Source organism: Cuculus canorus, chromosome 3, assembly GCF_017976375.1.
Source record: "Cuculus canorus isolate bCucCan1 chromosome 3, bCucCan1.pri, whole genome shotgun sequence".
Lineage (NCBI taxonomy): Eukaryota > Metazoa > Chordata > Aves > Cuculiformes > Cuculidae > Cuculus > Cuculus canorus.
The window spans coordinates 24,348,362-24,366,710 of NC_071403.1; the positions used below are offsets into that span (position 1 = coordinate 24,348,362).

The following is an 18,349-nucleotide window of genomic DNA, read 5'->3' on the forward strand; positions in this document are numbered from 1 at the left end:
TTCCAGAACTGGACACAATACTTGAGGTCTCACAAGAGAGGAGTAGAGGGGCAGAATCCCTTCCCTTGCCCTGCTGGCCATGCTTCTTTTGATGCAGCCCAGGACACGGTTGGCCTTCTGGGCTGCAAGTGCACATTGTCGGCTCATGTCAAGCTTCTCAGTGACCAGCACCCCCAAGTCTTTCCCTGCAGGGCTGCTCTCAATCACATTATCCCTCTTTCTGTATTGAAGCCAGGGACTGCCCCTATGCAAGTGGATGACATTGATATATCCAGATACATTTCTCTTTGGTAGCTAAATAATTCTAGGTGCATCTCATTTTTTAGGTGGAAGCCATTTGAAATCACAAGCTAGCAAGTGTCAAGAAGTATTTATTTTGTCTATGGGAAGCAGGACACAGAAGAAATGGTTCTGCCTAAAATACACAGCACACCTTTAGCACAGTTAAGCCTGAAAAAAAAAAGGAACTGGTGTTTTAGATTTGGGACTACAGACGTACCAGAAGACAAGGACCTTTGTAAAATAAATAAGTGCTGTGTGATTATTTGATAATCTCAGTTAAATACTTTTGTACCTATTTTGGAAGTTGGAGCCCTTTAGACAATCAGAAAAAAGAAAGCAGAAAGCAGCTCACAATATTTTGCCTTGCCAGCATCTTTTCTTCAAGACATTTAGCTGGGAGAGAAAGATCATTTAAAAACATAGTGTTCTGGGATCTTTAAATCTTTCAAAGCCAGACAAGGAGAAAGCAAAACCTCAGAGACCATTAATGCTTCGGGGCCTACTTAACCACATGTTTCATAATGAAATACTAAATCAGTATAATTTTGTTTAGTCTGCTGTGCTTTGTGGGCCCTTTTCCTCCTCTCTTGATTTTACTCTACCATTACAATAAACTGGTTATTTTGAAGGAAAACTAACAGAGAGGAATAGACTGGGTAAGTGTGGAACTCAACTAAGAGTGTTGACTGACTTGGGAGGAAAATCTTATTCATAGATATGCTTTGTGAACGGGCTTCAAATTTAGAATAAAGTAGTGCTTTAAATATTTGAGATGGGATTTGAGAGGTATATGGGAAATATAAACACCCACTTGCACAAAAAATGAATTGCTGGTCATTGCATTATTAGCATCCAAATCCCTTATACAGATATGAAAACAATATTTTGACACAATGCAACTTCATACTTACATCATTTTATTATTCAATTTTTTTAAAACTGTAAAACAACATATAAGTTTTGTAAAAAAAAAAAAAGTTGAAATAAAAGGAAGCCTATCATATACAGTATTCCATCAGTTCTTCAGAGTACCTAAAGGTCTGTAATACCCATTACCTTTCTGCTTTCACTGGTTTTTCTAATGAAGATTATCTGGTTATGAAAAGGCAGCATGAATGACATGTTGGTAAGGGACTATGACAGCCATTAAAGGCGACTCAAATGTAATGTTTAAAAAAATTTTAGTGATCTGTGATCTTCTAAATCAGCAATGCTCTGTCAGAACTTTCTAGAAAGTTTTTCTAGAAGCCAGTGTGATCCAGAGATTCATACTCTATTTTCCAAATTTTTTGTTCCTCTCTGTCACAGTAATTCTTAGAAATATTCTCTTCCATCTGTTCTTTCCTTCATTTACTTCTTGATTTTTGCGGTGCCTGTGGCCATGCCTCTGTTTTTGGTTCTGAGCATGCTGTTCAGGCCGCTGCAGACTCTCTCACCATGCCTGCCCACTCCTGCCCATTCCCTTACCCCACAGATATGTGATGTGGTGGTGTGGCTCCCACTTGGCAGACTCACAGCTTTTGTGCAAGTAGAGGCTATTGGATCTTGCCGAGTTCAGGGTTCAGAGAAACAGCTTTTTATTGCCCAAGGTAGTGGCTGTCAGTTGCTGCTGAGCTCAGGGAAAGGGAGGCTATGCAATTCAGCCTCTCAGGGAGGAAAACTGTTGCTTCCCTCAATATCAGTTTCTGGCAGCATTGACTTGTTTTAGATCTCAGTGGGAGCTGTAAGGCAGAATTGCCTGCATTTCAGTGTGCTGAGGTACTTCTCTGACTGACCTCCGATAAAGCCTTCTATATGGATTTTTCCCCCCTTGCCTCTATTTACTACATTCAAGTAAAGATATGGTCAACTTCAGGGGGGAAAAAAAGAGTCAGGGACATAGGTAGCATGCTGGTACCTACTGCTAAAAAATGAGCAGTGGCAAGACCCCAAGACATGACACATAGACAGTAATCTGCAAGATAACTTAAGATTTGTACATAAATATAGATAACATCAGGGAAGAAATCTGCAACACCCATGATGCTACCCATATGCTAGATAAAAGGTGTATCAGTGGCAGTAACAGTCATCAGTTAAACACAGTGACTGTAAGATGACCACCAAGACTAACCCAAGGTGTATGTTGGGTTTTTTTTCAGTTATGTTTCAAATGTATTTTGTTTTACAGGTAAGATATACTTAGAATGAAAACTATTTCAGTTTCCTATGGTGGAGTGGAGATGAAGTTCCCCTCATGAAAACAGAATTTCTTGTCTAAAAAGTAGGTGTGTGAGTGACGACCAGACATCAGTATGTGTTGATTCAGCATTTGCAGTAAAAGGGAATTCCACTAGGAAGCATAAATTGTGGTGTCAGTTTGCCCTCTGCAAACTCCCTACAACTGTGACTCTGTTGTGAAAAATAACCCATGGATGCTGCTATCAGCCTTGCGCCTCAGAGAAATAAGCAAATGAGTAAGATATGCAGAGCCCTAGTTAGCAAGACAAATTCAAAGTAGTCAGAATACTTTCAGTGTAGTAGATAGAATCTTTCAGTGGAGTTATAAAAATGCAAAATGACATAAATACCAGGAGATTAAAACCAGCTTTGGCAAGTGCAAATGGAAAGGACACGCACAGCACCTTTTGGGTGAGAACACACCTGGAAAGACTCCTCAGTCTAGCTATTAGATTTATCAAGCTCTCTGGGTAATTGAGATTCAAGAGAAGCCTGAATGTGAAGAACCTGTTAACAGCATTCAGTTAGATGAAGGCAGCTGGATAAACATTCTTGTTTATTCTCAAAAATACATTTTCTACCTATTGTTTCAGGGTGAAGTGAGCCAGAGAACATTTGTGAGTACACTCTATAAAGCAGCGTTGGAAAAGGCACAAGCCCTAAAGCACCATGATCTTCTGTACAATGAATCTTCAAAATGTTAAGGAATTCTTTTCTCATAATTTGCAGTATCAAATGTACTTTGTTGGTATATGTCTCAGTTATTCCATTAAAAGCACTACATAAAATAGAAATTGCTACTGTAACATTTGAATGGTTGAATTTCTTTTACTCTTCCCGCTTAATTTTCACATATAGTTTCCATCATCAATAAATTTTGAGCACAGTAAGCAGCAATCTGTTTCACTCATACTCACACCACAAGAAGATAACAAGGCTGAACCCAGCATTTCTCTAAGCCTCATAATACTCAGTATGTCTAATTTCTAATACTCACATATCCCTGGATAAGTACTTGCAGGGGGCAAATTTTGTTCCTTTAATGAGGCACGTAACTTCATAATGAAAGCAGTAGCCAAAATATTTGGTTAAGCAGAGCATATGCACAGCAAAAATGGATGAAGGTCAGAGAAAGAAGAAATCTGCCTCAAGGAGTATTTTCACTGCTTACAACCAATGATTGAGAATTCCCACTTTTTTTGTCACTGAAAATGCATCTGGATGGCAGGAAGATCCTATATGGGATACCTGCTCTGGCACACAGGAAGCATCTGGCTTTGCCTTCTGCCATGCATACAGCAGCAGAACAGCATAGTGTGATCCTTCAGATTGCCCATTTTCAATGTCCTCTTGCTGCTGCAACCATCTTTTTTCTTTTTGTGTGTGTGAGCTGCAGAAGTACATGCAAAGTGAAAAATGTAGTTACTGCACAAAAGTAAGTACTGAACGAATAAAAAAAAAAAAAAATCCAAAATTTCCAGGTAGAAAATGCTGGACTATAGTGGAGGTAGCAGTATTTTTCCTAGGCTCAGCTGATACACACCATCTGTCAGGCCTTACTCATAACTGCACACTTGCATACACTCGTACCTGATGCAATGCCTTCACAACATGAAGGTATCACTTTTAGGTGTTCTCATTGTCCACAAATGCTTAGCTGACATGATGACACCATCTCCACTTGTGCAGCTGGACTACAAACTGGATCAGGGAAAGAATCCAGGTCAGATACTTTATTCAATTATTTTATAGCATTTTTCAAACAAGAGTGATGCCCCGATCCCGTTCATAATGTCACCACACAAGCACTTATGCTACCATGAATGTCGGTGATGGCATGGAGCAGTAAAACAGAGGTATAAAGCACAGAAAAGATGAGTGGAAGGAAAAATCTCAAGACAATATTGCTGTTGAGGGCCTATTCTCAAGAAGCCATAGAATCACAGAATCAAAGAAAAGTAGTCTAGGTTGGAAGGGACCATTAAATGTCACCTAGTCCATTCCACCAGCAATGAGCTAGGACATCTACAAGCTCAGAGCCCCATCCAACCTGACTTTGAATGTTTCCGGGGATGGGGCATGAACCACCTCTCTGAGCAACCTGTTCCAATGTTTCACTACTCTTACTGTAAAAAATTTCTTCCTTATACCTAGCCTGAATCTACCCTCTTTTAGTTTAAAATCATTACTCCTTGTTCTGCTGCTGCAGGCCCTACTAAAAAAGTCTGTTCCTATTCTTTCTTATAAGACTGTTTTAGTACTGAAAGGCCACAATAAGGTCTCCCCCCTCTTCTCCAGGCTGAACAATCTCCAGCTCTCTCAACCTTTCTTCATAGGAGAAGTGTTCCATCCCTCCAATTATTTTCGTGGCCCTTGTCTGGATCCCCTCCAAAAGAAGTGACTATAAAGCACATTTGATAAGACCATTAGCTAAGCACAGACAAAAGGAAACACTCTGGACAGCACAAACACTTTCAGTTATAGGGACTGAAGCACGGTGCCTAACCTTTTGTGCTCTTGAGCCCTTTTGTTGTAGATCCTGAGTGCCCTCAAGGTAACTTCAAGTAGAGATCAGCAACAGCAATGCTTTAGATTGCTCCAGTTATTTAGGTGTGGGATGAAGGAAATTTTCTTTCACGTTCTTATTTCCTTTCCTGATGGTAATTGCTCTTGCTGGCTGTAGTGTTTATTTTGTTGCTGAGCACTAATGATTATTTTCCAAGCTAGAAGTTTATATTCTTATGTCTAATCCTTGCCAGTCAAGCTTCCGTTGAATCTGAAATGTCTTTGTTTCTGTCAGCGTGTTTGTTATTTGCAGTCATTTGCTGGAAGCAAAGCATTGAAGTCTTGGGAGAATCTACCTGCCAAACATAATTTGCTGAGCTTCTATGCCTAAAGATAGCTTAATTGGGCAGAATACCACATTTGAAAGAAGGAAAAATTAGAGCAGCAAAATGAACAATAATTTTACAAGAAGTCTTTGAAAAGATTCTGTTGATTAAAAAAAGAATAATAAATTTCTTCAACATATGAAAAAAAAAGCGTTAGGATCAAGTGGTTTTTTTCCATCCCTTCTTGGTTTTGGACTTAATTAATAGATATAACTCTGAAGCAAGCCTTTGTAAAACGTAATTGTGTAATCTAGATCATGAAATAAACTTCAGTGAGTCAAATTGGAAAGCATTATCAGATAATGTTATTACAACATCTGGCTGTTTACTATGCATGTATGTACATGTTGTATATAAAAAAAGCTACCTTTATGAGTTGTTACTCATCACTGAAATTGGATTTCTCCATTACAAAGTACAGGATATGAAATTTTGCTCCTTCCCTGGTCCCTTTTTCCTGTATAAATGGAACAGCAGTACGTAAAAGCCTGTTGTCTGAGTGAGGGGTATTTATGAAAGCGTGGTGAGGACAAGTTCAGAACTGCATTCAATGGACCTTTTGGTGTAGGGAGAGGAACTTATTAAAACAAGATGAGAGATGTAAGGATGGATGTATATCTAAATCAGCCAGACTTTCACAGTTGACTAAAATGGACATCTCTCAATCCCCTGGAGCAGCCTGGAAAATGAAAGTACCAAAATGGTGTCCTCAACTCTTCTCCAAGGAGGTGCACATACGCTTTTGTTTCAGGTGGCAGCTGTCTTGCAGGCAGTGTTATTTGCCGTACCCCGATCTTTTGCTTTGGTTTGTTTTTAATTTGGACAACCTAGAAAAGGCAGCCTAGAAAAATCAGATTATATGATTATCATTGAAAACTGTACATATGCTAAGTTTATAATTACCTTTGATTATGTGTGTTGTAATTCTCAAGCAGACATTGCATACATAGATGCATATGTAATGTAAACATATATACAAAGATAATCTTCCATACTTCATAGTTTTATTACATTGAGATTGAAAAGAACTGTATGTAGACTTTTTGCAGAAATTCAGACTTATTTATCATCCCTTATAGCGATTGTCTGCAGAGAGGAAACAGCTTTATGCTGGATTCTTAAATTGCAATCTAAGTACTAAAACTATAGCTTAACTGTTAAATACACACATTTCATATGTTTAATATATGTATATACATACTCAGCCTCTAACATGCATATTTCTATGTGAATAATATACTTCCCTATATACCTCTGTATCCATGCATCTATATATCTAAAGCAGAAAAGATTAGTGTAAAAGTGATGTCAACTAATATTCTTTAAAAAGTTTTCGGTGATGTATGAACATATATATTTCATACATATACATATACATATATAAACATACATACCTGCATACCTATGTGTATATATGTAATCGTCTTTAGTTCTCCACATAAAAATGTTTCGAAAGATATTGCTCAAAAGCCCAAAATAAACTTAATTTTCAATTTAATTTTTTCTGTTATTTTATTTTTCTTCCTCCCACTCTCTTTTCTTTTCAAAAAGAGGATTGTTACATTCTTTTTCATAGACTCATAGACTCACCAGGTTGTAAAGGGAACACAAGATGGGTTTTGGTTTGGTTTGGATGGGTTTCTTATGCTTATGCTTTTTTTAGTATTAAATGGACACCAAATCCTTGTAAGGTTGAAAAGTAAGTTCTTCTGTCAAGCTCAGTTTTTCTTCTTACTTTTTTTTCATTTTAAGTTTTTTCTAATCTGTTTTTGTCAACTTATCTCATGCTTAAACCTCAGATCACATTTATCAAAATAGTCCTAAAATAATTGTATTCAAAATGAGATTACAATGAATAGTTTATTCTGAAAATTACCTTGCGCTTTCAGTTGTTTTGATTGCACTTGCATTTCAAAAATTGTAAAAGTTTTTTTTGCCGGTCAGATGATGCAAAAGAGATGGGCTGAGGCCAATGGCATGAGGTTCAACAAGGCCAAATGCCGGGTCCTGCACTTGGGGTACAACAACCCTGTGCAGTGCTACAGACTGGGGGAAGAGTGGCTGGTGAGCTGTACAGAGGAGAAGGACCTGGGGGTAATGGTTGACAGTCAACTGAACATGAGCCAGCAGTGTGCCCAGGTGGTCAAGAAGGCCAATGGCATCTTGGTTTGTATCAGAAACGGTGTGACCAGCAGGTCCAGGGAGGTGATTCTCCCTCTGTACTCAGCACTGGTGAGACCACACCTTGAGTACTGTGTTCAGTTCTGGGCCTCTCACCACAAGAAGGATGTTGAGGCTCTGGAGCATGTCCAGAAAAGAGCAACGAAGCTGTTGAGGGGGCTGGAGAACAAGTCTTATGAGGAGCAGCTGAGAGAGCTGGGGTTGTTTAGCCTGGAGGAGGCTGAAGGGTGACCTTATTACTCTCTACAACTACCTGGAAAGAGGTTGCGGAGAGGAGGGAGCTGGCCTCTTCTCCTAAGTGACAGGGGACAGGAAAAGGGGGAATGGCCTGAAGCTTCGCCAGGAGAAGTTCAGGCTGGATATCAGAAAAAAATTCTTCACAGAAAGAGTCATGGGGCACTGGAACAGGCTGCCCAGGGAGGTGGTCGAGTCACCTTCCCTGGAGGTGTTTAAGGAAGGACTTGATGAAGTGCTTAGGGACATGGTTTAAGGGAGTGTTAGGAATGGTTGGACTCGATGATCCAGTGGGTCCTTTCCAACCTGGTGATTCTATGATTCTATGATCAGTAGACCACCAAAGTAGAACGGACTTCTGTCTTCCTTAGATCAGTTTTGCAGAGCTTGCTTTTTCTAAAGCTTTTTATACTGTATATTCTGTATTCATAGAATCATAGAATGGTTTGGGTTGGAAGGGACCTTAAAGATCATCTAGTCCCACCCCCTGCCATGGGCAGGGACACCTCCCACTAGATCAGGCTGCCCGAGGCCCATCCAGCCTGGCCTTGAACACCTCCAGAGATGGGGCAGCCGCCACTGCTCTGGGCAGCCTGGGCCGGGGCCTCCTCACCCTCATGAAGAAATTCTTCCTACTGTCTAGAATCTGTCTGTTCCCCCCCGCCCCCTCCCGAGTCCCGCACCCATAGCCCGGTTTCGCTCACCCCGGGTCCCGGTGCCGCCATGCCCGCTCTGTCCTGCCGATTCCCTCACTCCCCGCGCAGGATCCCGGTGCCGCTGACCCACCCCCTCCCGCGCCCCCTCTGCCGTTTCTACCCGGCCCGGCCCCGTTGCCCCCCGGGCCCGCGGTCCCAGATTTACCCCGTGGCGCGCGCCGCCTGCAGCCACCCCAGCGCCGCGCGCCGCTCCCACGCGCCCCCGCCGCCATATGCATTCGTATGTTTCAGTGATCCTTCTTATCATAAAAGCCATATAAGTTTTTGGTTGCTTGTTGCTCTTCTGTGAGAAGCTATTTAAAGTTGGAAGCATTTCTAGTCAATTTCTTTCTATCCATCGAGTTTAGCAAGAAAGTGAGTTAGTGACAGTTTTTACAATAGCTCCTTATGTAGAGACGCTACGTGCAATGTTAAACAATGAAACTCTGTTGCAAATCATTTAGACAAATATATTTTCAGATTGATAGGCATCAGACAAAAATTACGTTCTTCATTTATATTTTTTCTGTAAATACTAGTTACATTTAATTACCTGCTTATAAAGATACTTCCATTTTGTGTCGGTACCTAATAAGGGTGCTGGGGATCCCATAGAAACCAACTATTTTTAATTGTGTTCCTATGTTGTAAAAACTGAGGATCAGAGATTCAAAATTGTGTCATGTGGACTATATTCCTGCTAATCAGAGGTCTTGCTTAGAGATAATACAAGATTGTATTGCATTCTTCCCAGCTCTTCTACAACAAGAGAAGAGGTTAAAACTTCCTAAAACATCTTTCCCCTTATGCAGAAAACGTGAAACTGAGCTGAGTATATGTGAGGGCCAAAGGCAACTGCTATGCATATAACTGTGAAGATGAGTGTTTCCGTATTACTTAGGTGTTTATACCACACTTCAAGATACAGCTCCTAAGCTGAGCAAATGTAAGGTACCGCAAATCTAAACATCACTTCTCGAGAAGTGACAGCAGAATGATTTCAATTATAGAATCCTAGAATAGTTTGGGTTCCAAGGGACCTTAAAGATCATCTAGTTCCAACCCCCCCGCCATGAGCAGGGAAACCTCCCACTAGATCAGGCTGCCCAAGGCCCCATCCAACCCGGCCTTGGACACCCCCAGGGATGGGGCATCCACAGCTCCCCTGGGCAACCTGTGCCAGTGTCTCACCACTCTCATGGTGAAGAAATTCTTCCTTATGCCTAGTCTAAATCTGCCCCTCTCTAGTTTATACACATTGCCCCTGGTCCTATCACTACAAGCTCTTGTAAACAGTCCCTCCTCAGCCTTCTTGTAGCCCCCTTCCCCTACTGGAAGGTTGCTATAAGGTCTCCTCTGATCCTTCTCTTCTCCAGGCTAAACAGTCCCAACTCTCTCAGCCTGTCCTCATATGGGAGGTGCTCCAGCCCTCAGATCATCCTTGTAGCACCTCTCTGGGCCCATTCCAACAGTTCCATCTCTTTCTTATGTTGAGGATTCCAGAACAGGACACAATACTTGAGATGAGGTCTCACAAGAGAGGAATAGAGGGGCAGAATCACTTCCCTCGCCCTGCTGGCCACGCCTCTTTTGATGCAGCCCAGGAGACGGTTGGCCTTCTGGGCTGCGAGTGCACATTGTTGGCTCCTGTCGAGCTTCTCATTGACACTAGAGTGTGTCTGGAGAAGGGAAACGGAGCTGTGGAAGGGTCTGGAGCATAAGTCTTAGCAGGAGCGTCTGAGAGATGTGGGATTATTTAGTCTGGAGAAGAAGAGGCTGATCACTCTCTGCAACTACCTGAAAGGAGGTTGTAGCGTTGTGGATGTTGGTCTCTTCTCACAAGCAGCTAGCAACTGGGTAATAGGAAATGGCCTCAAGTTGTGCCAGGGAAGGTTTAGATCGAATACTGGGAAAAATTTCTGTACTGAAGGAGCGGTGAAGCACTGGAACAGGCTGCACAGGGCAGCAGCGGAGTCTCGGTCCCTGGAGGTGTTCCAAATATGTGTAGACGTGGCACTTAGGAACTTAGACAAAGTGCTGTTGAGCTGACGGTTGGACTGGATCATCTTAAGAGGTCTTTTCCAACTCTAAGCATTTTATGAATCTGTGATTCTATGCTGGACAATGAGAAGACGGTGGTCTGTGAACAACGGGAGTTGCCCACTGGGAAATCTCCACCTGCATCCCCTCATCAGTCCTGGGAAATGTCTTTGGAAGCAATGTCCCGTCGCAGTGGCAGAGCAGGAGCAGAGATCCTGCTGGGGAGCTGGCTGCCCAGGAAAGCTGAGAGTCACCGAGCCAGGAGAGTGAAGGCTGGGGCTGGGTGGTGGGTGAGACCGTGGTATGCGCCGGTGCCTGTGACATCACAAAGGATGAGTCACCACGGGAGAGTTTATAGGAGTGCCAGCAGGCATCCCCTGCCCAGTACGGCGTGGGATGGTGGTAGGTGCACACGTGGAGGGAGGCTGGGCTGGATGAGGGCTAGAGTAGAAGCGTGGGTCCCCGTGAGGGTCGGTTCTCCCCCAGCACCGAGGCTCCAGCCGCTCACAGGAGCACCTTGGGCAGGGCACGGTGCAAAGGCATTGCTGCCTCCCAACCGACTTGTCCCCACTCCTGCCTGCCCCAAAGGTCTCTCTCCCTGGCCACCAGCCACCTCCATCCCAGGCCCTCTGAACCCCTCTTCTCCCCTTCCTCCTGCAGGCCATGGCTGCCCCAGCGTTCCTCGTCCGTGTCTTGCTAGCCATGGTACAGAATGTGCCAATGGTTGGTGGTGAGTTAGATGAGGCCACACGTGAACGCATGCATCAGCGTGCCGTGTACCTGGAGCGGGAGACAACCCGGCTGCTTCAGGACATAGAGCAGATGAGCCAGGAGCAGAGTGGCTTTGTCTGGGAAGCCCTGCTCTTTTCTGCCTTGCGGGACTGGCAGTTCTGGTTGACTGCCTGTGAGCTCATCGTGATCTTCGGACTCCAGTGGTGGTTCAGGGAAAGGAGCCATGAGGCAGACAGCAGCAATGAGGAGAATTCCCTTGAAGATACGAAGGCAGAGGAGAGAGAAAACTACTATGAAGATGTGAATGACCTGGAAGGGATTTCTGAGGCGCACATACAGTGCCTGGTGCAGGACATGGCCAGAGAGCACATGGAGGCGGAGGACCTGTTGTTCGGCTTCATCACTACCATCAAACAGCTCTTGTCAAACAGTTTCTTCCCTGAGCTGCAACGACCCATCGGGGTGGGCAGTGCCTTTGAAGGTTGGGGTCCTTGTGTGGGTGATTCAGTCTATCACTTCCTCTTGCCGCTGAAGGCCCCCCATGAGTACACGTTCCACCTGGAGCCAGATACTGCAGGGGAGGTGCCAGCAAGGAACTTCCGTATCCGTGTGGAGTTACTGTGCACCTGCACAACAGAGCAGCAGGCGGAGAAGATGCGGTGCTTCCTCCATCAGCCTGAGGAGGAGCAGAGGGGGAACCAGGACCTACACACCCTTTGCACCTTCCTACACACCCTTTGCACCGGCTCCTACCTGGATGTGCAGAAAACTGCCAGCTGGTTCAAGGAAAATTTGAAAGCAGTCTGGAAGGATTTGCCTCAGTCAGCTCAAAGCCGTCTAACAATGCTACCCTCCAGCCGCTCCTGCAAATTCCAGGTAACAAAAGACAACCAGGAAATCTTCATAGTTGACGTGGCCTTTGGACTGCAGCAAGGGGACTCGGACATCTTCCTGAGTAGCCAGGCTACAGAGGCCACCTTCATGCCAAGCACGACATGGCCAGAGAGCTACGAGGTGGCAGAGGTAAAGTTCTTCGGGCATATGGCCAGGCAGGTTCCACACAACAACTTCCACATCAAATGCCTTCAAGCTGGTGCCAGCATCCTGGTGGGCACAGGCTTCTCCACCTACACCTTGAAGACAGTTGTGATGCACCTCCTGACCATCATACCCCTATCAGGCCAGTACAAGGAGGATCACGTGCTGCTGTTGATGGATGCCATGCAGTACCTGTGCTACTGCCTCACAGAGAAACGCCTCAACCACTTCTTCTTTGGCAATGAGAATATGCCCAAGGAGATTATCTTGCCCTCACATTTCCAAATGGCTGAACCGCTCAACCTCTTTCAGCACCTTGCGCAGGACCCAGATGCCCACGTCAGGGCGTGGGATGAATTCGTGATGCTATGGGACAGGCTCAGAAGCGTGCTGATCTACACATCCCGGAAGAGGTCTCCATGCACAGTGTGGGAGTGACACAAAGTCTATGGAAGATTAATTGGGACTAAAGATAAAGCACGAAGCTGTTAAGCTGTTATCAAGTATATTATAATAAACGTCATTAAAAAGACCAGGTATTCTGAATTAGACACACAGGATAACAAATCATGAATGTGTGAGAAAGCCAGGCTGGAAAAAAAATGCCTGAGAATAAGTGGATTGGAGATACGACTGCTGACTGGATCTGGCAACTGTCTCCTTTGCAACCATATACATTTTAAACTGTAGGAGCTAATAATATATGTGGGCCTTTACTGACGGGATACGTGGGGCCGATTGTAGGGACAGAGGACCTGGTGGCAAAGAATATTGAAAAGTCAAGGTACTCAATGCCATCGGTGAAGGATGTTGCTAGAAAACTACCTTTCTTGGTGAAAGAGACAGATTACTACCCTTTAGTAGTATTTCAAATAGGCAGTGATGACTTACAGCGCAGAAAGCTGAAAGGTATCAAGAGAGACTTTAGGACTCCAGGGAGAATGTTGGAGGGCTCAAGTAGTGTTTAGCTACTGGGGCACAAGTAGTGTTTAGCTCCATTCCAATGCTAAAGAATGAGAAGCAGGAGGTCAAAGAGAAACAGTTGATTAATGCCTGGCTCCGAGCCTGATATGAGGAGAAAGGCTTTGAGTTCCAGCTTGGTTGAGCGGGGAGATTTTGGGATGCATCAAAAAGAAGAAGAAGATCTATGAGCTTTGGAGAAAGGGGCAGGCGTCTTGGGTGGACTACAGGGACGAAGTGAGATCGTGCAGGGAAAAAATCAGGAGGGCTAAGGCCCAACTAGAAATCAAATTGGCTAAGTCTGTGAAAGATAAAAAAATCTTTCTAAAAATACATCAACAAGAAAAGGAGGACGAGGGAGAATATTCAGTCCCTACTGGATGCAGAAGGAACAACAGTGACAGGGGATAAGGACAAGGCTGAGGTACTTAATGCCTTCTTTGCCTCAGTCTTTAATAGCAAGGAAAGTTGTTCCCTCTGTGTACAAACCCAGGAGTTAGAGGAGCAGAATGAGGCTCCCATGATCCAAGAGGAGGAGCTTAGAGACTTGCTTGCCCAGCTAGACACCCACAAGTCTATGGGGCCGGATGGGATCCACCCAAGAGCATTGAAGGAGCAGGCGGATGTCCTTTACCAAACCCCTTTCCATCATCTTCCAGAGGTCCTGGCTGACTGGGGAAGTTCCACTAGACTGGAGGCTGGCTAATGTTGTGCCCATCTACAAGAAGGGTTGCAGGGAGGATCCAGAGAACTACAGGCCTGTCAGTCTGACCTCAGTCCTGGGGAAAGTCATGGAACAGGTGATCTTGAGTGCTATCATGAAGCACATGCAAGAGAACTGGGTGATCAGGCCCAGTCAACGTGGGTTTACAAAAGGCAGATCTTGCCAAACTAACCTGATCACCTTCTATGACAAAATGACTCGACTACTGGATGGGGGAAAGGCTGTGGATGTAGTCTTCTTGGACTTCAGTAAAGCCTTTGACACAGTTTCTCACAGCATTCTGCTTCAGAAACTGTCTGCCTCTGGCCTGGACAGGCGCACACTCTCCTGGGTTGAAAACTGGTTGGAGAGTGGTGTTAAATGTAGTTAACTCCAGCTGGAGGCCAGTCACAAGTGGGGTTCCTCAGGGCTCGGTACTGAGCCCAGCCCTGTTCAATGTCTTTATCAATGACCTGGATGAAGGCATTGAGTGCACCCTTAGCAAGTTTGCAGATGACACCAAGCTAGGAGGAAGTGTTGATCTGCTGGAGGGTAGGGAGGCTCTGCAAAGGGATCTTAACAGTTTGGACCGCTGGGCTGAGGCCAATGGCATGAGGTTTAACAAAGCCAAATGCCGGGTCCTGCACTTGGGGTACAACAACCCTATGCAGTGCTACAGACTGGGGGAAGAGTGGCTGGTGAGCTGTACAGAGGAGAAGGACCTGGGGGTAATGGTTGACAGCCAACTGAACATGAGCCAGTGGTGTGCCCAGGTGGCCAAGAAGGCCAATGGCATCTTGGCTTGTATCAGAAACGGCGTGACCAGCAGGTCCAGGGAAGTGATTCTCCCTCTGTACTCAGCACTGATGAGACCGCATCTTGAGTACTGTGTTCAGTTCTGGGCCCCTTTCCACAAGAAGGATGTTGAGGCTCTGGAGTGTGTCCAGAGAAGAGCAATGAAGCTGGTGAGAGGGCTGGAGAACAAGTCCTATGAGGAGCGGCTGAGAGAGCTGGGGTTGTTTAGCCTGGAGAAGAGGAAGCTGAGGGGAGACCTTATTGCTCTCTACAACTACCTGAAAGGAAAGGAGAGGAGGGACGAGGAGAGGGAGAGGAGGGAGCTGGCCTCTTGTCCCAAGTGACTGAGGACAGGACAAGGGGGAATGGCCTGAAGCTCCGCCAGGGGAGGTTCAGGCTGGACATCAGGAAAAAATTTTTCACAGAAAGAGTCATTGGGCACTGGAACAGGCTGCCCAGGGAGGTGGTTAATCATCTTCCCTGGAGGTGTTTAAGGGACGGGTGGACGAGGTCCTGAGTGGCATTGTTTAGGCAGTGTTAGGAATGGTTGGACTCGATGACCCAGTGGGTCCCTTCCAGCCTAGTGATTCTATGATTCTTGACAGCGTACTGGGCCATATCATTTAAACTATACATCACATAGAATGGCTGGACCGGATGATCCTTGAAGTCCCTTCCAACTTGACATTCTATGTTTCTATGTGGTACGGACTGAACACCTGGAAAGCTTTGCAGAAAAAGACGCCAGGGTCTAGATGGACAACACGTTGAACAAACAAGATGGATAACAAGATGAACAAATACTACCATCCCTGGAGGTAATGGAAAGACATGTGGGTGTGGCATTTAGGAACATGGTTTAGTGGAGGGCTTGGCAGTGTTAGATTAAGGGTTAGCCTCAATGGTCTTAAAAGTCTTTTCCTACCTAAACCATTCTATGATTCAATGATTCTAAGTCGAGCATGAGACATGACAATGTGCCATTATGGCAAAGTTGACCAATGATGTTCTGGGCTGCATGATGTCAAGAAAGCTTATCCTTCCCACTAACTCAGCACTGCTTTAGGCAACATCTGGAGTGTTGGGTCCAGTTCTGGGTGCTTCATTACAAGGTGGATATGGACTGGCTACAGTGAATCCAGTGAATGTCCATGTAGATAATTAAAGGACTTAAGTGTAATTCATATGATGAAAGGCTAAGAGAGCTGGAACTCTTCAACCTGCTGAAGAGGAGGCTCTGAAAGATGTGTATAAATACATGACTGAGGGGGAAGTACAGAAAATGTAGGCAGACAATTCTCAGTTGCGCCTAGGGACAGGTCAAAAATGCAGTGGACCCAAACTTTTTCCGCGTGATGGTGGTCAGACTCTGGAACAAGTTGCCTGGAGAACTAGTAGAGTCTCCATCTGTGTAGGTTTTCAAAACATGACTGAACAATATCCATGGCAGCCTGCCTGAGGTGATCCTACTTGAGCAGAAGGGTTAGGCTAGATGACGTCCCTTCACAACTCTGCCATTCTGTGATTCTGTAATGATGGATACATGAAACAGGGTGAGGATTAAAAATAAAATAACTTATACACAGAGTGTTCCTCAAGAAAAATAAATAATTTCTAATATATTGTTTTCTTAATCATATTTTTAATTATTTCATATTGTTCATAAAATAATAAAATTAATTTCCTATATTTTATAATATTTTAATACTTTTGAAGTAAAATAAATTGATTAGTATTTTAGTGGAAAAAAATCTTATTTCTACATGAATCACAAGAGTTTTAACCAATGTTGTGTCTTTATTTAATTATATAACTATGTATTTTTAACTTTCTATGTAGTCCTTTGTGACGTTTTCCTTGTTTCCAGTCAAACTTTTTAGTCTCTTGTATGTTTTTTTTCCCCACCCTAACAATTTCTTTCCAATAACCCTCTTCAGCGCTGGGAAATTATTCTTTTTGAAACATCACCAATATTATTGGCTGGAGCTTTCCTCTGTTTGCCCATATATACTTTATGAAATATTAGTTTTGAATACAGTGATTCAATCAATCAAAGTGAAATCCACACCTATTAGCTCTTAGGTATAAACTGCAAACTACTCCAATGATATATTACTGCCCGTGTTGCACTTCCAGATTATCTGTTAAATTCCCCCGTAACAACTTATTTTATGATTGCTCCTCAAGTTATAACTGTTGCTACTCTTTCATATGATCTGTTGATTTATAGCAAGCATTGACAAAAGACCCTCCTGAATCTTGTCCTTTTCCCCCTTTCATTATTATGTTGTTCTTAAAAATGCTATAGAAGATTTCAACCTCCAAATGTAAAATGTTCCACCAATTTTCAGTTATGGCAGTTCCAGCAATTTTCTTCTCATTAACTTCATTTTCTGCTCTTTCCACCTTTCTTTGCCTCTAAGCAAATATGAAAATTTCAACTAAGGTTAAATTTGTAAGATCTTTGTGTCATTTATTATTGCATCTAACCTCCAACTATGAATACTGGACCTTGCAAGTCTAACTGTTTCTTCTGTGTGGTCTTCTTCTGTTCTGCAACATAGAACCATTTGCAACAAAACCAAAATCTTTAGCTTCCCAACAACAACACAATAGGGTGAAAGGTCAGATAGAGTCTTCAGAGTAAAATTTGTCCCATCATAAATGTGATATATAAAACAAGGAGAAAAATCGCATTTTAGGAATGCCCTTATTTCCATTGACTGCTAAGATATTGCAAGCCAAGAAGCATACATTTGATATCTTCCTTCTAAGTGATTAAATTTAGACATCTTTAATCTCATCTGTGAAGATGAAGTTTGCTTATTTCTTTCATTTTACTCCTGGATTTTGCCTGAAGAGCAGGGGTATGAAAAGTTATGAACCCCCAGGACTTTGCAGAAAACTAACCATTTTTCAGGTTGTGTTTTCAAGCATGATTTTTGTTTGCTTGAAATTTACACAAGTTCCCAGGGAAACAGGCTATCTTTCCTCAGCAGAGCTTAATAATGATTGAGCAAAATAATTAAGTGATCTGATCTTTATCATATTTAATAATAATACTCTTTAATAGCCAACAATATCAACAACAAAACAACAGTTATGATGGAAATCTAGATCTTCTGTAATTCTTAGAACAAGTATTTGCTTAAGTTACATGTTGCAAATATGGTCCTAATTTAGGTAAGGGAGCGAAAGCAGGAAACCTTGGCATTATGTTATTTAAATTTTTGAGCTTTTTGAAGAATGAGAATGAAAAGTGAAGCCTAGAGGTAGAAGGCATATCTTGTGGAAATTACATCCTAGCAGGGACCTATTTTTAACAGCCTATACCTACAATTTTCAGTTTTCAACATGGAATGTGGATGTGGTCCTAATTCAGTACATCATGCTCATAAGAACTAGCATATTCAGTTTTAGATTAGTGGTTGTATTATTAAGTGTCTGCATTAAATAATACAATTTATGACAGTTTACATTTTGGAATATTTAATATAATACAGACTACTATACTGAAATATATACAACATATTATTTATATACTAATATATTACTTATACCTTAATATGTAGCATTAT

The 18,349-nt window shown here is 43.2% G+C and overlaps 1 protein-coding gene across 1 annotated transcript; it reads left to right on the forward strand.

Moving 5' to 3' along the window:
* Positions 1-11,206: 11,206 nt before the first annotated feature.
* LOC104055671 (inositol 1,4,5-trisphosphate receptor-interacting protein-like 1) lies at positions 11,207-12,784 on the forward strand. Its single transcript, XM_054063159.1, has one exon. The coding sequence runs from the start codon at positions 11,207-11,209 to the stop codon at positions 12,749-12,751; it is 1,545 nt and encodes a 514-aa protein (XP_053919134.1). The 3' UTR covers positions 12,752-12,784.
* Positions 12,785-18,349: the final 5,565 nt, after the last annotated feature.

What these genes read in the sequence shown, in the direction of transcription:
- LOC104055671 (XM_054063159.1), top strand. Translation starts at nt 11,207, where the DNA reads ATGGCTGCCCCAGCGTTCCTCGTCCGTGTCTTGCTAGCCATGGTACAG.